The 21,252-nt window shown below is 35.1% G+C and overlaps 1 protein-coding gene and 1 long non-coding RNA gene across 2 annotated transcripts in view; both read right to left on the bottom strand.

The window, feature by feature from the left end:
* Positions 1-210: 210 nt before the first annotated feature.
* On the bottom strand, positions 211-6,997 carry LOC127549393 (uncharacterized). Its single transcript, XR_007950571.1, has 2 exons — positions 5,079-6,997; positions 211-3,872 (listed from the first exon to the last, which is right to left on the bottom strand). It is a non-coding gene; the product is annotated as an uncharacterized LOC127549393 (long non-coding RNA).
* Positions 6,998-10,451: 3,454 nt separating this feature from the next.
* UNC79 (unc-79 homolog, NALCN channel complex subunit) overlaps positions 10,452-21,252 on the bottom strand; it is a 325,074-nt gene continuing 314,273 nt past the window's right edge. The window contains exons 51-52 of the mRNA XM_051977373.1: positions 16,832-16,873; positions 10,452-14,299 (exon numbers count right to left, since the gene is read on the bottom strand). Coding sequence (XP_051833333.1) covers positions 14,099-14,299; positions 16,832-16,873 — 243 coding nt within the window. The 3' untranslated portion in view covers positions 10,452-14,098. The remainder of the gene's footprint in view (positions 14,300-16,831; positions 16,874-21,252) is intronic.

Here is a 21,252-nt window from a genome sequence, read left to right as displayed (position 1 = left end):
CAAAGTGCTTTACAAATGTTAAATTTTATCCTCACGAGAACGCTAAGAGGTAGGTGCTACTGTTGTCCCTCAGGAAATTGAAGCAGACAGAGATTACATGACAATCAAGGTCACACTGCTATTAAATGTAGAAGGCTGGACTTGAACTCAAAATTTCCTAACTTTAAGCCTAATGCTCTAGACGCTTCACCACCTAGCTGCCTCAATCAGAAAACAAAAAGAATATGTAGAAATGTATCTGTTCCATATTGCTTGCTTTTTTGAAAAAAAGTAATAAATTCAACCTGTTATTTTCAATATTATTCCACTTATCTGTGCTTCCTTGTATTTCTATATGCACTTGAAAAATGTTTCAGAGACTCCTTTTTTATTTTCTTCTTTTTTAGGGTAAGAGGTACTGCTGTCATTTCATCATGGGTTCTCTGGAGACATGGCTGGTCATCACTTTAATCAGAGTTCTTGAGTCTTTCAAATTTGTTTTTTCTTGATACTGTTGTTAATGTATAAAGTGTTCTGGTTCTACTCACTTCACTCTGCATTTGTTCATATTTGCCAGGATTCTTTAATTAATTTTTTTTGCTAGTTCTTGGGCAAAATAACATTACTATTCCACATTTTATTAAGCTATTCCCTCAACTGACAAGCATCACTGCACTTAATCTCGTTTTTATTATATATACATATACACATATATCCATATATCTATATATCTATATATTTTTTCTTTTTTTCCCCCCTTTTAGTCCCCTCCTCAGAACAGGAAGTTCGCTATGCTTGCAATTATACTCCCATTATATTTCCTCCAACTCGCCTCCTTCCAAAACTCCACAGCATTTCATGTCAGATTTTATGTAGTTCTATATCAAATGCTTAATGTTCTTATGTTCACCATCACTCTTGTCTGGTTCAGAACAGAATGAGGTTCATCTAATATCTTCTTCCTCTATCCCTTCATCTGTATTTGTATATGCTTCTTTTAATGAACTCCAATTATAAGAAATAATCAATTAAATCCTTTCTTCCTCCTTTTTATACTAACATATTCTTTTATACGCTTGGCTTTCCCCTCTTAAAATCCTCAGAACAGAAGTAATCTACCTCCCAGGTGCTTTGATTTTCTTATATAATTATCTCAATAAACTTGGAAGATGTTAAAATTCTTAAGGAACACGTTTCTTTTCTTCCTAATAGAATGAATATTAGTCTTCATGATCATTTAGATCTTTTAAATTGCTGAAATGTATTTATGTTTCTAGATTTCTCTTGACTGGTGTGTTTGTATTTCAAAGTTCCTATTTAGCACTAATCTTTTTATCAGGAATGTTTAAAAGTGATCTGTTCCATTTAAAGATCGTTTTCCTGCTTTAGGACCACACTTAGCTTTTGCAAGATCAGTTTTCTTGTTATTAAATCTGTATTTTTTTTATTCCTCTCTCTTTCTGAATGTTTGTAATATTTTTTTCTTTGTTGTGGAAGCTCTGGATTTTGGCTCTGATATTTCTGGAAATTTTCTTATTTTTTTTCAATAGATGATTGGTGGATCCTTTCTACTTTCACTTCACCTTCTATTATATCATGGAGATATTCACTTATGATTTATTAAGACATGAATCATAGTTTCTAGAGAATTCTGTGATTATCTTTCTTTGAATTTTTTCCAGTTAATTTGTTTATTATGGCATTTTAAAAAAGCTTTTGCTTTTCTTCTAATTTTACGTGAAGTCTCGCAAAGCCATTGATTTCTGTTTGGTCTATTCTAATGTGCAAGGAATTCATCACTTGATAAGAATTGATGACTTTTTGTTCTAAGCTATTTATTTCCCTTCAAATTCTTTCCTACAGGAGCATTTAGTACATTTTCTCATTTCATTTCTACTAGATATTAATGTCCTTGTTGAAAATACTTTTTTCCCAGTGAGTATTTACTAGCAGTTGTTATAGTTACTCTTTCCTTCTAGGTTAGACTTTTAGGTATCTTTGGATTTATTATAATTCTTTATAATAATTGGTATCTTCTTTGGTTTACATCTATCTATCTTTAATTCCTGAATTGGGGCTTTTGCCCTGCTTGGACTGGCTGGATCTGGAAACTTGGGTTTCTATATTGACTGCTACCTGCCATATTTACACCCTTTCCCCAGCATCTTCAAGGTTTAAAAGGCTAAATCTTTTGAGTCCCTGAAGGTATCTCAAAAAGAGTTCTAGGAAAAGGGTTCAGATGTCTTTGTCTAAATGCTACTGAGACTGGAATGGTTATTACTACTCTTGATTGTATCCATTACTACTCTATGGGTATCTGACCACTTCTGTTATCTGCTTTTCTTCCTCTGGATGTAGAGCTTTACAGGTAAGGTGTCCCTGGCTAGTGTCTTGTCACAGTGGAAGGTCACCTTTTTCTTTGTCTTAGGTCTGGGGCTGGTTTTGATAGAGGCCTCCTCTCCTATTGCCTCTGGCTAAATTTTTGTGTGGTTTTGTAATGGGTGAAGCCACTTACTATAGTTTTTCACTGGATTTCTTGTTCATCAGTCAGTCTGATGTTAAGTTTTTTATTAAAGTAGGAGTGGAGGTGTCTGCTTTCAATTGTGCACACATCTTGGCCAGAAATCAACATAGCTGTTTAATAAATACGATGAGATTTTATTTGATTGAATCTCAGCTTGCTGTATGACTCTGGTCAGGCCATTTCAACTCCTAATGGCACAGTTTACTTATCTATAAAATGGAGATAATATTGCTTGTACTTCCAATCTCATGAGGCTATTGTGGGGGAAAGTTTTGTAAATTGAACAATGGTATAGAAATGTTAGTGATTATGATAATGATGATGATAGAGGTGTTTTGGACTAGTTAAGTTCAGCAAACACTAATTAAATTCAGTAAACATTAAGCACTTACTATAGGAAATGAAGATGATGGTAAAAATGAAAAGACAACAAATATCACTATTCCTGCCCTAAAAGAACTTATCATCTAATAGGAAAATAAATAAAATAAAATAAAATAAAATAAGTATAACACAAGATATAATGTCCTAGAATAGGGATTCTTAACCTGGGTTCAGGAATAGAAGGTCTATGAATTTGGATATGAAGAGAATTACATCTTTATTTTCACTAACCTCTAACTGAAATTTAGAATTTCCTCCAATTATTCTGAGAAGAAACTTAAAGGCTTCACCAGACTACCAATGGAGTCCATTTTATACATATTCACAGAGAGAGTAGAAAGATGGCAAGGTGGGGGAAGGATTATCCTCTTTTGGATATCTCTAATTGTTAAGAAGTTTTCTGTTGCCCTCCATCAACTTTTTTAAAATTAGCTTTGTAAACCTGCCCACTGTACATGATACTGTCCTTGGAAGTCAAACAAAGCATATCTATTACATCTTTTAAACAAAAGAATTTTAAGTTCATGAAGATTGTTAATATATCCTCTCCTATCTCCTCTTCTTCAAGCTAAAAATCCTATTGCTTTAATTCACAAATAGAGGATCTTGACCATCTTGGTCACTCTCCACTGAATGCTCTTTAACTTATTATCATCCTTGCTAGAATGCAGCCCAAAGAAATGAACACCAAGCTTGGTATATGATCTGATCAGGGTACAGAATACTGAGAATTTCTAACACAACTTCTCAAGTCTTGGTCACTATGTCTCTTGTTCTATTAAATAATCTCTTATAACAAAGAATGAAAAAGAGGAGGAAATTCAGCAAAACTAACCAACATATCAAAAAATTCTGACTTTACATGTAATCCCATTATTTACAATCTTTGCAAAGACGTGAGAAAGGTTTTTCATATCTTTGGTGTTAGGCTTGATCTTTCTAGTTTCATAGCATTCAGTTTCCATTACCTTATTGTTCTATTCACCTTGCTGTAGTTATTGTATATATTATTTTCTTCATTCTGCTTACTTCATTTTGCTTCACTTCACAGACATTTTCTCATTGCTCTTTTTATTCATCACATCCATTGTTTTTTATGGCACAGAAATTAACTCATTGCATTCATGTACCACCACTGGCTAGCTATTACACAGCTGACAGGCATTTTATTTTGTTTTTAATTCTTTGCTACTGTAAAAAAAAATGTAGCTAAATATTTTGGCATCAGTGGAATCCTTCATGATATCATTGACTTACTTCTGAGAAATGCCTAACAATGGGATCTCTGAGTCAAATGATATAGACATTTTAGTCATACAGTTCACATAGATTATTTGGCTAGGTAATATTAAAAAAATAATTCCAGAATGGTGGGACCCATTCACAGCTCCTACCAGATAGTGCAATAGTGAACCTATCTTTCTACAGATCCTCCAACATTAATTATTCTCATCTTCTGCTATATTTGTCATTTCCTGGATTAGAATTCTTATAATTTGCATTTCTCATGTATTTTGCTTCTCTCACTGCAACTTAAGTTAGCTTTTTTTTTTTTTTCAAGGGGAGAGGGGAGGGACTGCCAGAGCACACCATTTAAAACTAAAACCTCTAGATCTTAAGATGAATGGCTGTGTACTAATTTTTCTCCCATCTCATACTTGTTAATAAAAAGGTAAATCTTTATACTTATAACTATTAGATTTCATTTTATTCAATTCAATAAAATATTCTAAACCAGTCAAGAACTTTTAGGTCTCTTTCCTAGCTTTGTATAATCTACAAATTTGATAGATTTTCCTAAGTAAGTAATAAAAATGTTAAAATATCCCAAGGCCAAGGACAGAAGCCTGAGATACTCCACTGAAAACAATTCAAGATCGCATTGAACCATTGGTGATTACTATTACTAGCGATTACTGATCAGTGTACAGAATACTGAGACTCTCTAAACACAATTTCTCAAGTCTTGGTCACTATGTCTCTTGTTCTATTAAATAATCTCTTATAACAAAGAATGAAAAAGAGGAGCAAAACTAACCAACATATCAAAAAATTTTGACTTTATATATAATCCCATTATTTACAACCTTTGCAAAGACATGAGAAAGGTACTTTTTCATATCTCTGGGGTTAGGCTGGATCTTTCTAGTTTCATAGCTTTCAGTTTCCATTACCTTATTGTTCTATTCACCTTGCTGCACTTAATGTATATATTGCAATTCAACATGTTTAAGTGTCACAAAACATTACTAGTATTGAAACTCACATCTCTTCATTTTTTCCATAAGAATAACATGTTACTTTGCCAAATGTTGTCTAACAATCTAAGTGAATTATATCTGTACATTCCTCAAATCTTCCTAATGAAGTCAGTAGATTTTTTGCATTAGCTATTTCATTTTCTAGATATTTGCTAAGTATACCTTCAAAATAACTCCAGAATTATTTTTTCCAAAGAATCAAAGCTAACTCACCATCCTATAATTTTTAGACTCCATTCTCTTTTTTTCTTTAATAATAGAAAAGCTTTTGCCATTCTCTAATCTAATAATCTAATCTCCCACCTGGTCTACTTTTTCACAGTTCAGTGACAAGGTCAACAATCATATTTGCCAATTCTTTCAATATCCTGGGATAGTGTTCATCTAGGTCTACTGATTAATTAGTTAGAGGCTATCTCAATATTTCCCTATTTATCTTTTTTGTTCTGTCTCTTGTAGTCCCAAAATTTTTCTCTTTGGTAAAGAAGGTAGAAGCAAAATAAAGAGTTATGACCATTATCTCTTTTTGCCTTTTGGAGGAAGTTATACCTGAGCTGGGTTTAGAATGAAGGAAAGATTATCAGTGGACAGAAATGAAGAAGAATATAGTCTGGTTTAAGGGAAAGAGAAAAATCATGAAAAAAAAATGTAGTAGTATAATTTGACTAGAGCACCGAGTATGTGAAGAAGAGTAGAATAAAACTGAACAGTAGATAGCAGATAGCTAGGGGGAAGCTTTGGATGTCCAGCTAAGGTATTTGTATTTTATACTAAAAGCAATATAGAGTCACTGAAGGGTTTTGACGCCTGTCTTCTGAACAAAAGGTTGAAGAGTGTAGAGAATGGAGTCAGGGAAAGTAATTAAGAAGCTATTGTAATAATTCAGTTAAAATATGATAAGGGCTTCAACCAAAAGGTTGACTGTGAAAAGAAAAGACAAGATCTGAATCTTGGGCCTTTTTTATTTTTTAATATTACCTAGCCAAACGATCACCTTCTTCTCAACTACTGCCTTCTAGCCATAAGATGTGGAATCCAAGATTGTGGAAATAGCTGTAAGAATTTGTTAATTTCGTTTAAGATAATTTTAGAAATTTGAGTCAGAAAGTTTAAAGTTAAGCCCTGACATTGATATTTGGTAACTTTGTGACTCTCAGGGGCCCTGGCATTGTGGACTCTCAAGACCTAGGTGAGGAGAATGCTCACGCCATTTTTAACCACTGATTAATAGCAATTATCAGACTTTGATACTGACAACTTGAGGAAAGGATTTAGAATGGGTTTGAGGATTTTAAAAAAAATCTCTATTATTCTAAAAGTATGTTTTTGTAAAAACATCTGGCTTGATAGGCAAAAGTATTTAGCATCACTTATAGAACTTCCTATGATCTGACCATGCTCTTTACTATTTTTGTGCAATGAATGTAAGAATATTTGGAAATAACATTTGGAAACTGAACCTAAACAATTCTCAACAACAGTCACAGGATAGTCTGCCACATCAAATTGTAGAGAACAAGTACAAACTATCCACAATCTACCATCACTAAAGGATCAGGATGAGGGGGGTTGTCTATGGTCTCTAAGGTTTCTTCCATCTCTAAATCCATTGGCCTAAAAATGGATAGGACCTGAAACTGTTATTTCACTGGTTAGGCAACTCTCTCTACTAATGTAGATTGGTACCCTCACTATCTTTCTTAGTCCTGTGAGAGTAACTTGTGAGAGTACCAAGAGGTTAAGTGATTTGCTTAAAGTTACATAGCCAATATGTACCAGAATCAGAATTTGAACTCAATTCTTCTGGCTCTAAGAGCAATTTTCTATCCAGTGGCCCAAGATTTTTTCAACTTTGTCCATTCCTGATCCCTTTTTGCTCAGAAAATTTTTATGTGATTGCAGATATATATATATATATGTGTGTGTATATATATATATATATGTGTGTGTGTGTGTATATATGTATATATATATATATACATATATATATATATGTGTATATATATATATATATATATATATATATATATATATATATATATAATATATATATATATATATATATATATATATACCTTGTCTGAAGCCTTAGTAAATGAGATTTCTTTTCCACAAAGTAACTGCCATCTGTATCTTTTGATTAAGAGGTAATTTGTACAGTGATTTGGAAAAGTGGAAAATACTGTCTGATCCTGGACAAATTATTAAACTTTCTGGACTATATTTTTCTCTTTTGTAAACAAGATACCTTTTTAGGTCTCTAGTTCTAAATTTATTATCCTAAACTATTGATGGGAAGATGCAGAACCCAGCTTTGCCTCTTGTCCAATCTACCCAGACTTTTGTGATATTTTGAGTTCTTTAGGGTCCAATCAGGTATCATTGTATAATAGAAAGAATGCTAGACTTAATTGTTCAGAGCTGGGTTGTAATCTGTTTCACTTCTAATTAGTTATGTGGCTTTGAACAAATTTCTTCACTTTTCTAGGCTTCCTTTTCACACAAGAAAAATGAAAGCTCTAGTATTCTGTTCAAAGTTCTCTCCAATATCTCTGGTCTATGGTCTCTTCTATGTTCTGACATTATATTCTTAAGCTCTTTCCAAATTAACATCCTATGTTCTCAGGACTCATCCAGCTGTAACCTTCAATGGTTCCATGCCTATGATTAAAGGTCTCATCCAGCTAGGACTATTTATGAGTGAATATTAGTTACTTGTGATCTTCAGGAAATGTTTCAAAAGCCATGGGAACCTACATGCTCTTGGTTGTTGGGATATGAATGGCTCTTATTTTGAAAATAACTTATTCAGTGGTAGACCTCATCTATTTAATACCTAGATATAATTGCTTCCTTTCAGGTAATTCACCTTCATAGTGTATAGAGTCTATGAAGCCCAAATTTTCAGGACTGGTTCAGCTGGATTAGTTCATCTAACCTCAGCAATGATCATGCCATTGTGAGTGTCCTCCAATAATGATAATAATGTGAATGATGCCATAAGCTTTACAAAACACTTTCTCCACAAGTCTGTGAGGTAGGTAATAAGGGTTATCATCGCCACTTTACAGATAATTCTAATTTATGGAATTATTGGCTTATGGAAGTTTTTTGACTTTTCCAGGATCACACTATTAGCAAGTATTGGTCTCAATACTCAAACTCAGGCCTTCTGATTCAAAGACCACTGATCCTTCTAACATACTAGGTCACTCCAAGCAAATGATTCCGACTTGTTTGCCAGAACAGAATAAAAAAAGCTTTGCACTTGCAGCTTGGAGACCTCAGTTTGAGCGAGTTCTAACTCCGTTTCTAATGATCTGTGACACTTCATCTAACTCCTTTGATATAACAATGCCTTTGCTCTCTACCTCGTTAGTTGTAAGAATTGAAGGATACAAGGTATTAAGAGGTTTGTAATAATAATAACAGCTGAAATTTATGTAGTACTTTAAAATTGACAAAGTAATCTCCATAAATTGTCTCATTTGAGTTTCACTGCTTTCCTGTGAGGAGGGTATTAGCATTCCATTTAAGAGATGAGCATACTTAAATCAAAGAGTTTGTATGACTTGTCCACAGCCATACAGTTAGTGTCAGAGGCAGAATTTGAACCCAGGTTTCTGAACTCCAGATCCAATATTATAGCTATGACACCATGCTTTATCATGACAAATTGCTCCATAAACATGAGCTATTATGATTATTGACGCAAATAACATAGCTAGAAAGGTTAAGGAGAGACATAGACATGGGTTATAATGGTAAGCATTTATCCTTCAAGGTTTGTCAAAGCCCGTTATAGCACAGTGCCTGGAGTGTAGGAAATGATACGTGTTGTCTTACTATGACTTATGCTATCTTATTTGATCTTCACAACAACCCTGTGAGGTAGGTGCTATTATTGCCCAAATTTTACTGGTGAGGAAACAAATTTGGAGAGAATAAATGATTTGATTTGCTGAGGATGACTCATCAATAACTGTATGAAGCAAAACTGCAGCAAAAGTTTCCCTAGTTCCAAGTCCAGGTTTCATCCATTACGTCAGAGGTGTCAAACACTTGGGAGAACAGAAGCCTTAAATAATAGGAATTGTTTAACAAAATAAATAAAAATACAATAGAACATAGCTAATATGTGTTTTTCTAAGTCAATAGACTTTTCACACAGATCTTTATGCGTGCATTTGGTGGTTCTAGTTTCTATATGAACTTGACACCATATATATACCATTGGCATTTTACCACTTGCTTGCCTAAAACAGGTGCATGTCTAATAGACTAATGGGACTTTTAGAACTTCTGTGCAAGGATGATTTGGAGCTGTCCTATCTGGATAAGATCAATTCTAGGACTCCAGAAGGATGCTAATGTCCAACTCTGACACACAGAAAGAATCTCAAACTTAGAGAAACATATCTTGGGTTTGAATCTTATTTCTGCCACTTCTTTGCACACTGTAAAATCTTGGGAAAATGTCTCTCCCATATGATTCTCAATTTTTAAAATGAAATTAGATTAGGAGATCTTTAATGGAGACCCTCCTAATTCTAATATTTAGTGGAGAGATTTCCTTCTTCCTTCCTGGACTCATGCTTAGAACAGAATCACTCAGTTTCTTGTGTTTACTGCAATAGGCAAAGAGCACTTGCTATGCTGTCAGATTACCTGGTTCAAATGCAGGCTGTTGCTCCTTATGACTATGTACAAAACACTTGACCTCTGTTGACCTTTTCTTTCTTCTTCTAAATGAAGATTAGACTAGATCAAAAAGGTCTCTTCCCCCTCAAAATCCTATGACGCTATGAACGATCAATTTCACCTAGTCAAACATTATAGCTTCATAGATTGCTAAAGCTGGGATTTGAACTGAATTTTTTACTTCAAATCTTTCTGAAGTCATATCCATCATTTGGGATTGGAGTAGGTGCCTAATGGGAGTTCAGAAATTATCTTTTGCTTAATTGATCTATCATATTATTTTCTTCAAGTTAAATATATATCAGCTAACACATTAAGAATGATGAATAACTTTTCTACTCTAAAAACACAACATAGCTCTCAGGAAACTTTAGAGTAGTACATGTCTGCCTCTTTATCTTTAGAATCAAAACTTTGGAGCTGAAAGGGACTTAGGAGGTCATCATAAAATCACAGAATTTGAGTAGCAATGGACTTCACAATCAATATAGTACAGAGGTTCTTAATCTTTTTTGCATCATAGATTTCCTTTGGCAGTTGTCTGACACCTATGGACTCCTCAGGATATTGTTTTTAAATGCAAAATAAAATAAAATAAAATATATAGGATTACAAAGGAAACCAATTATATTGAAATACAATTGTCAAAATACTTTTAAAAAATACATACCAAGTTCAAGGACCAAAGGTTAAGAATCCCTGATCTGGTTCAAGTTATACAGTATCTGACCAAGAATTTTTCTACAACATCATTTAGTCCTCACAACAACCCTGTGAGGTAGGTAGGACCCATGTTAGTATCTCCATTTTACAGTTGAGGAATTTTTGCTCAAAGACCTGAATTTGCTCCAAATCACAAGGCTAGTCCAAATCCTCTACCAAATGCAAAAATTTCCTGTACACCATTCCCCAAAACTGACCTTTTGATCACTGCTTGCAGACCATTAGGGGTGAAAAAATCAAATTCCTCCCTCCTCCCATCCCCTCCAGGCAGCTCATTCTATTTTTGGAGAGTTTTAATTGTTAGGACTCGAGTCAACATTCTTAGCACTGGAGGTATTACTCATCTCTATAAAGTATTAAAACATTTGACCCCCTACAAGAAAAGTGGAACCTCTTAAATAATTAATGAAGCAATGAATTATCTCAGGCCCTGTAGGTTGTGGGGGTATCCTGCTTGGAGTATATATTCCAAATTCATTCTTGTTTCCAACAAAATAACCAAGTATAATCTGCTCCTTGTCGCAAGCAATTTTGGTTGTAATGGCTGTTAGAAAGTTTAAAATTCAATAGTTTAGCAAATATCAATTAATTATTAATATAATTACCTACTGTGTACTATGCTAGGCACTGGGAATTTAAAAAATGAAAGGTTATTTATTCCTTTGTTCTCACATACTAGGACTGGACTTGGAATCAGAGTTTGAACTAGTTTCAAATCCTGTTCCTGTAACTTTCTGTGTGACCTTGGGCAAGTAGTTTAATTTCTTCTCATCTAGAACTTCCCATTTGCAACCTCTTTTCATGCAAGAAATTTTTATGCAACCCTGGTTATATAAGTATATAAAACAGGTATAAAATAAAATATTTACTAATCATGAATCATAATTTCATGACTTCCACATTCAGTTATGAGTCCCTTTTGGGGATCTTAAACCACAGTTTAAGAAGTTGGGTTCTCACCTATAAAGTGAGGGGATTGAATAAAATAACTCTCTAAAGTCTTTTCCAGCTCTTCATCTATGATCTATAATCTCAGTCTCATGAAGAATGATGGCATGGAAACATGTATGATAAAAAATAGCATTTTTTTTAAGAATAAAGGAAAAGCTTCCTAACTGTAAAAGCTATCCCAGAATAGAATGGGCTGCCTCAGGAAGTAGTAAGTTCATTATAAGAACTGAATTGAATGCCTGATTACTTGTAATGTGGTAGAAGGGATTCCTGTTCAGGTTAAGGTTGGACTAGATGTTCTCTGAGTTAGCCTCACAGTTCTGAGATTTTGTGTTACAAATTGCTCTAGGAAAATTGAAAAATATGTAATTCAAGAATTTTCATCAAGACCCAGCCCATTCATAGGAATCAGTTCAACTCTATCCCATTAAAAAATTAAGTATCTAATCATGTACAAAACTATACTAGGCACCCAAGGGGCTACTATTATTACTAAGAATTATTATTATATTTGCCCTCAAGGAGCTTACATAGAACCTCAGAGTTGAAAGGGATGTATCAATCTATCCCTCGATGTCCTCCAAGTATCTGTAGTGGGCCCTTTTTTCTCTATGTATTTTTTGGTCTACCTCTCTGTCTCTTTCTCTGTCTCTCTCCCGCTGATCTCTTCCATCCTCATGGTTTCAATAATCATTTCTTGTAAATGATTCCCAAATCTATCTATCTGGTCCTGCTTTTACTTCTGAACTCCAATCTTACATCCCCCACTACTTGTTGGTCATATTCACCTAGATTATTAACATCTCAAACTAAATAAGAGCAAAACTAAATACATTATAGTAGCCCCTCAAAATCTACCCTTTTTCTGGCGCCATTGTTCTCTTAGTTAAATAGGATTATAATCTCAGACTTATCTTTGAGTTTTCCACTACCTTGATTTACCCTACCCCCATAGTCAAATAACAAAATCCCTTCATGAAATCATAGAATTATAGATTTAGATCTACTCAGACCCTTAGAAGTCATTCAATTTAAACCTTTCATTCTAGAGAAGGAAACAGAAGTTTAGAGATATTAAGTGCTCTGTTCAAGGTTACAAGTGACAAGCAAGTAACAGAGAATGGAACACAGGTCCTCTGAGAACACATTAGACCATCCTTTTCTGATCCTATCAATTGTCACAGAAACATCTCTCAAACCTATTTAATTCTATTGACATGGCTAATATCCTCACTGAGGTCTCTGTTACTACTAACACTACTGACCATTGTTATAATAGCTTCCCTATACTCACCTTATATTTGTCCTGCCACTTGTTCTTTCCTCTGGCCCTTGCTTCACTTTATTTTTGTTTTATCCTATGGACCTTCTCATAGAGTAGGAGCTTTAGTAATATTTGTTGGTTTTTTGACCTCAGAAGGTATATAGTCCAAACACTGCTTGAAGCAGGAATCCCCTCTATAATATCCCTAAGGAATATTCATCCCTTTTGACCTATAAATTAGTTTTTTAAAAAGAAAACCCTCAGGCTCTCAAAGATAATAAAGAATATGCATTTAATAGCATGTTAATATACAGCTTAAACGTGTATTAATTCTTCTTTTTGTCAGTGCATTACAGGAATAAAAGAAGAGAAGTACCATTTGTGAATGCACAGTCAAATGCTGATCATAAGTGCCATCGCATCTCAGTGCTCTTGCACTATTAAAATTCAGCTTTAGGAATGTAATTCCATATGCAGTGTTACGTGCCAGTGCTAGGATTCCATTAGGTTGGTATGCAATCTACAGTTTGTTTTTTATCCCAATGGAATTGTATACAAGTATTACGAAAAGAATAAAATTTCTTATTCATAAAACTAAAAGGGTTATCCTAAAGCTTACAAGAAGAAAGTACAGCCTCAAACTAAGGAGTCAAAAAATCTAGTTTTTGTTGTTTGTTGCAATTGTTTTAAAAATAAGCCACCATACTGGACAGTTTTGGAAAACGATATTATAAAAAGGGAAAGAAAGGAAAAAAAGAAAGGGAGGAAGAATTGGCACAGTTAAACCCCCTAATTTCTAAGTGCACTTTGTAATGCTCCTTGCAAGCTGCCGCTTTTTCCCATGATCATGACCCCAAGCCTCCGTAGGGTGTCACCGGCGCACGGTGAGGAGTTTTATTGCATTGCCAAGAGTCGGTTTTAAGAAAAAACACTAAAAGGCTTCAAAAACCCTATTTATTCTCTGTCATCAAAAATAGCAACAGGGGGACTTATACAACTTTTCTGTGAGTGCCCACCAGTCTATTTTTTTTTCTTCTTAAAAAAAATAGAAGTCAGTTAAAGAGAAATGATTTGGTTCTTAAAAAAGAATGTAAGGAAACACTTAATCGGCTAGCCCAAGGAGACGTCAGAAACAGGTGAAGCAGGAAGGCTTCGACACGGCCATCGGCAGGCTCCGCATGTCTGTATCTAAACTACAGAGGGGGTGCAGAGGTCCCCAATGCCTTCTCAAACCTGCGTGGATCCTAGTATTTGTCTGGAATCCCGTTATTGCTGAACCAGAGTGTTCACGCTAGAAGCAACACGCCCTGTTCATAGAGGGTAGAACTGGGAGGCAGCTTCTGAGGATTGGATTTCCACCTGGGCCATTTTGAACTGGGTGCACTGGAGCCACTTCCGGAGTGCGGATGAGCTCGTGCTTGTCTGTCCTGAGCCCTGCAGCATCCTTAGGCTGTGGTGGTTCACATTGTTCTGAATTGCTTGAAGTCGTAGTTGTAGTCCAGCTGATAAATGCTGTGGAAACATAAGAGATTCAGAATCATAGATCGGCAGAGTCACCAAGGCTCAGAGTTGGCAGGGACTCAGTCCTGAACAGGAAGTTTCTCCTAGCACCCCTGCTAAGTCATCATCTAGGATCCACTTAATGTGATGGGAATGTACCACGTCCCAAGTCAGCCCCTTCCACTCTGAGAGAGTTCTAATTGGTAAGAGATTGATTTTGCCTTTTGTCAAGCTAAAATCTGTCTCTGTCGACTGTTACACCAATTCACAGCATGCTATCCATGGCCACAGCAAAGCTGTTACCATAGTTCAGAAATCAGAGGGAGACTGCATATAGCTCTTGGATCTGTTATTCTCTGTCATGATTTGACATGGAAAAGAGAATACCAGTGCATACCTGCAACTTACAATTTGCCCCAGTTGATCTAGCTGATCTCCTCCCCCAGTGCTATCTCTCTGTTCTTTCTGTCCTTAAGAATGGACACAAGAAAGGATGCCTCCTGAATTCCTACTAATACCACCACTGTCAGGCAAGTGACAAGAGCTAAGGCAAAATGGAAACTTAATTCCTGCTGCCAAACTTGTAGATGCATCTGGTGACTAACTTCTCTGTACCTCTGCCAAGACCAAACATCTATGTTTAGTAGAAGTAAAACATGTTTGCCCCTCATAAGACAAACCTTCCCTAGGAGCCGGGTAGTGGGATGGAAAGAGTACCACATTGGGAATTAGGAGGTCTGATTCTGCCACTTATTAGTTCTGTGTCTTTGAGAAAATTACTTCATTTCCCAGGCCTTCAGTTTCTTTATCTGTAAAATGGAAGGGACGCTGGTAGAACAAAGGGTTAAAAAATGTCTAAAGTTTAAGGTCATTTGTATAATTCTAATATCTGAGTTTTGGCTACCTATTAATTATGTGATCTTGGACAAGTCAGTTCTCTCTAGGTCCAGATTTCCTATATATCAAATGAAGGAATTGTACCTAATGATTTCTGATGAGCCTCATATCTCTGATATTACATAAGTTAATAAATATCGTTCAAAAATTTCTCCCCTGCCTAGAAGACTGATGATAGGGAGTTAGGACATTTATTTGTACAGAATTTGGATCAAGTCACCCTAGTATGCTCTTTTAAAATGGTTATACTTCTGTAGCTAATCAGCAACTAGGATTAGCTGAAGATATCAAACTACTTCATCTTGATCCTCAATATAAATCTGCATTCAGAATGTATAATCAGTGAGATAGGTCCTTAGAAATAGTTCCTTTGACTTTCAATTGGAAGCTTATTGCTGAAATTCTGATGTCTAAATACCTTACATGTCTCTGAGAATTCTCTTAACTAGCTTTTAAGCTACTGCAGCAGGAATAGTCCCTACATAATTTTCTTTGAAGTGCAGAATGGTATCTGATAAATGCTATAGAAATACAGGTTAAGATTGGAAGGGACCTGAAAATCATTTAATCCTCCTACCACAATCCTTTTTACAGATGAGGGAAATGAGGTTCAATTAAATTCAGTGACTTACCCTGAAGTAACATGGGTAGTAATTGGCAGAGTTGGGATTCAAACCCAGATTCTCTGATCTCAAATATAGCTAGCAATCCTTCCGTGGTACCACTTTCTAATAATGATTCTACATGGCTAGGAAGATAGAACACAGGACTTCCCTGTTCTGGACCTGACACTTTTAACATGCAATTGTGCGGGATACCCCATCTGAAACATGAGATCTATAAAATCCTTGTACATTTTGCAGTAATATGTTCAAAGGATAAAATGACATAACAATCCAGGTAAGATAGCCTAGTGGAAAAAACACTCCTGGGTTTGAATCCTGAATGCTATTTAGTGGTTCTGTGACTTTAGTCACATCATTTAACCTTTCAGGGTCTCAGTTTTCCAATCTATAAAGTAGAGGATAATATCAACTTCAAGGGGTAGTTGTATTGCTTTTTGTAAATAATTTATAAATTGGAAGTATTGTTATTATAATGTAGAAGAAGCATACTATGGTAGATAGAATGTAAGACCTGTAATGAGGATGATCTGGACTCAATTACCTCTCACACTTAGCTGGGCTTAAACTCTCTGCCTTCTCCTCAGATGGGGTAGGATCTGCATTTAGAAAGAGGTATGTTCCCACATCAACAAAATCATAGATGCTTGATGTATTATGATAACCAAACACAAATAGTGCTTTGAAAAAAAAATTATAGTAGACAAAGGTTTGGAGTCAATATCCTGGGTTTGAATCCCAGCCCTGATGTAAGCCTGGACAAGACACATAAATCTGGGCCTTAATCTCTCTATATATAACATGAAAGAATTGGACTAAATTTGTAAGATCCTTTCTAATTCTAAATTCTATGCTCCCATACTTACTTGGAAAGAGACAGTAGAACTATAAGGCAATTTGCAATGACCATGTGTAAGCATGACAATTCTTGTATTAAAAATACCTATGGTCTTTATGATGGATTCATGAGGGACCCAGGTTCAAACTAAAAACTTGCCCTAAAGTAGCCCCTGGAATAACTTACCTTCAAGTTTGACTGAATCATTGGCAGCCACATAGGTATAAGCTGTGAGGAAGAAACAAAGATGTTTGCTATTATTGTACTACTTGGCCACATCAGATGCAATTACAGTGAGTGAAAGCAGGGCATCATTAATCCTTCTAACTTTGCAAGGATGAGGGCACATGCTGAGGCATTGCCCATAATCAGAAAAATGTCTTTTTGAGTCCAGGCCCTGCTGAGCTGGTGGCATTTGGAGGTTAATAAGCACCCCATGATTGCTTGGAATATACACTTTACAGCAAGTGACTGATTATCTCTTGAAAGCCACTCAATGAGGGGAAAGTTAGTGTATATTTTAAAAATACCTTCACTTCCTTAAATAGAATCTTCCTCCCTAGAATCTTCAGAAATGATTCTTCAGGTATAGTCATGATTGTATTAGCTCTTGATTGTTAAGGAAAGGTTCATGAACAGCAGCTAGAATTCCACACTGTCAGAAAAAGATAGACTTCTATTTCCTATCTATATTATATGGAAGGTAAAATAGAATCAAAACAGGTAAGTAAGGACTTTGTACAGTCTGTGTATGCATAAAGATGACTAGTACAAGCTAGGGGCCAACTGATGCTTTAAAAGTCAAGGGCTCTATATACTAAAGCTTAAACATCTATTGCGATATATGATTTCTTTTACAGCTTGCTGTCTTTTGGCAGGTTATACTTTATAGTGTAGGAATAGTGTCTCTCATGCCTGATGTAATACCAGCAGTTTCTACTCTCTTCAATGGCTCTGCTCCCTCAGAGCACTAGGAAAGTTCAATTCAACAATGTAGTAGAATATGACATAGCTCATCTGAGCTATCAGAAGACAAGTTATAATTGTGATCTTTTGAGTCTGAGGCACAGTTTCAAAAAAGTCTGAATAGAAATTCTCAGTAAAGTCTAGAAAAGTTTGTAGATAGAAGTATACATATTAATCCTTTAATTCTCAAACCAACAGTTTGTTTACCTCACTCCAAGTTACTGCCCTCTTTGGAGAATAACACACCAAAATTGCATTGTTAAGTCTATGAAAGTGATTATTTTTATTTCTGCTTATTCTTTTGTTCATAGTTAATTGGCATGTATACATGTTTTAAAACCTTATTAACACTATGTCCAATTTACTAATTTCTTAATAAACATAGTGATCTTGGCCAACACATTGGATATAACATAATTATAGTTTTTAGGGAAGAAGTATCACTGGGTGAAGTTTTATCTTCTGAAAATGATTCCTGTAACTTATTCGTATTATTAGACTTACAATCCTATTCCGACATTAAGAGTCAGTGCCTTTAGAAGTCTTTGCCACAAATTATCTGATCCTAATCCTTGCCTAAACATTTTAAATCACAAAATAAGCTACTCCAGGGTATCTTGATGGCCTCTGAAGTCTTTTAAGCTCTGAGATTCTTTCATTTTACCAAATACCAAAGAGAAGCAAAGATAAACTATTGGGACTGACTTCCCATAGCAGTTTTAGGAATTTACTCACTTAATATGGTGTCAATAATTCAGGTAAATAGATTCAAATGGTGGCTGGGCTATCCAATGCTGACACACACACACGCACACACACACACACACACACACACACACACACACACACCTCTGTAGAAGGAAACAAATATTCAGAAGAAAAGGAAATTCTAACCAGCAGTCTGCAGCCTGGAGTTAAATATCTCTAATTAGAGTTTATGAGTAGTAATTGTGGGTAACCATATAGTGAGTGATTATTAGATTAGGAGAACATATTAATTTACATCAGGATGCTGTTCAGAAATATCATGTTGGAATCAGGTCAAGGGACTTATAATATCCATATTTATAGTTATATCAAGGTCCAGGTCTTTACTTATCTTTTGTGTAAATTTGGATGGCTCCCTGTGGGTTCTGATTCTATAGGATATAACAATCCATAAGAAATCATTGTTTGAGAATAATCCAGAAAAATATCAGTTCTGGGGAAACTCACATGGATCTCTTTTATCTGGGAGTTATGGGAATAAGTAAGAAACACAACCTGAAAAAGTTAACATTACTATGGTAAAGGTTCTTCACTCAGATCTATGGCTTGTCTAAGGGACCAGAATACAAATTTCAGGTTATCTATGAACTCATACAGAGAAAAAAATTACACTGTTATTTTACTAATCTCTAACTCAAATTTAGCATTCAATTTAAAAACATTATTCTGTAAAGGAGTCCATAGGCTTCACTAGACTGCCAGTGAAATCCATGATACACATCAAAAATTAAAGAATCCTACACTTAGGATATTTCTAGGGATGTCTAACTCCAGACTTGGCCTATGAGTGCATATCAGAGTGTTTTCCTAGGTGTTTCCTTTTCTCATAGGAAAGTCTTTGCATTCTTTGGGGAACAGAATTAGTGGCTGACATTTGGGCTAAAATGTCAGCTATCCTTTTAAAGAGCTAGCAAACTGGAAAATGAATGGATGCCCATCAATTGGAGAATGGTTGAGTAAATTGTGGTATATGAACATTATGGAATATTATTGTTCTGTAAGGAATGACCAGCAGGATGAATACAGAGAGGACTGGCGAGACTTACATGAACTGATGCTAAGTGAAATGAGCAGAACCAGGAGATCATTATATACCTCAACAATGATACTGTTTGAGGATATATTCTGATGGAAGTGGATCTCTTCGATAAAGAGAGCTAATTCAGTTTCAATTGATCAAGGAAGGACAGAAGCAGCGACACCCAAAAAAAGAACATTGGGAAATGAATATAAACTGCTTGCATTTTGGTTTTTCTTCCCGGGTTATTTTTACCTTCTGAATCCAATTCTCCCTGTGCAACAAGAAAACTGTTCGGTTCTGCACACATATATTGTATCTAGGATATACTGTAACCTATTCAACATGTAAAGGACTGCTTGCCATCTGGGGGAGGGGGTGGAGGGAAGGAGGGGAAAAATCGGAACAGAAGTGAGTACAAGGGATAATGCTGTAAAAAAATTACCCTGGCATGGGTTCTATCAATAAAAAGTTATTTAAATAAATAAATAAAGAGCTAGCAAACTACAATGTAGAAAGTTTCTTTGGCAAAGGTCTTTACTCAGAATTCAGGAAGAATGGTATTAGCTGGAAACACTAAGAGCCATCACATCTTCAGGTCCCATCAAAGAAAAAAATGTTGCTTTTCTGAGCCAGTAATTTGATTGTTTGTGATAGGCTATTGTTGTTTGAGGGGTCTTACTTTTCCCAACTAGTTTAACATATGATTACCTGATTCTTAATTGTACTCTCCAAAGACATTTAGATTTATAATTTACCAATTATATGACTGAAAGCTTCAAGTTAAACTTCATTATTATTGACAGCCTCATATAACTAAGCAATCATTCTACTTAGAGAATACTAATTTGATTTATTGTATAACTTTCATTTTGGTTCCTTTTTGTTAGTGGCTCATACAAAGCTATCAGTAAGAATTAAGCATAATTTACTTTGGCTGCAGTAATGATATAATATAGAGTGATTTGGGTGGTGATGTTTTTTTTTTTTTCCTTCCTTGGAAAATTGAAAAACAGAGGTTATTTTAGCTAAAATAAAAGCAATATTCTTAGAATTAAAGGAATTGAGTTCTATTCCTGGCTTTTCCACATCTGTGTGACCTGTGCTCTACCTGTTTGACTTTGGTCAAGCTACTTAATTTCTCCAGACTTCAATTTTCTCATGTGTAGAAAATAGGTATATTGAATTATCTGACCTATAAGACCACTTTTCTAACCAATTCTATGATATGATCATTTGATGATTATATTATATTATTCTCCAACAGTTGAAGACTTGTTTTTTTGTTCAAAGAAAAGCATTTCACTGGATGGTCCCTCCTATTAGCAAGATGAACTGGGTTATACAAGACAATTACCCAGCACATTGATGATATTATGAATGATCATTAGTACCAATACTATAAAATGTTCAGATGTTAGTCTAATTGTACTTCCTTACCCCCATAAGCCTTTTTAAGATAAAAAGAGGCAATGCGAAACAGTAGGTAGGAAACCAGAGAAATTGAGTTCAAGCCTGAAAAATATTGACTTTGTGACCCTAAATAAGTCATTGTCAATACTCTAGGTAATTCTCTAAGGCTCTTAAGTTTCAGGAAGGTGCTAACTTATATTGATAGAGAGAAGTTTCCTTGCCTGAGGAATTCCCCATATCAATTAAATGAGTCTAGGACTTATCCCATCTAGGGCCTTAGCACAGCACTAGGAAATTCGGCTCTTATTCTTTTTCTAAAGAACAGAATCAAAAAAATGAAAAATAGTTACACTATTGAGGATACAAATGGATTAATATAGTCTTTCTCAAGTTCAGTTATCAATAAGTTTTCTCCAATTCTTTGACTTTTCCATATCACTAG

Source organism: Antechinus flavipes, chromosome 2 (genome assembly GCF_016432865.1).
Source record: "Antechinus flavipes isolate AdamAnt ecotype Samford, QLD, Australia chromosome 2, AdamAnt_v2, whole genome shotgun sequence".
Lineage (NCBI taxonomy): Eukaryota > Metazoa > Chordata > Mammalia > Dasyuromorphia > Dasyuridae > Antechinus > Antechinus flavipes.
This window is presented reverse-complemented; position numbering and strand designations above follow the sequence as displayed.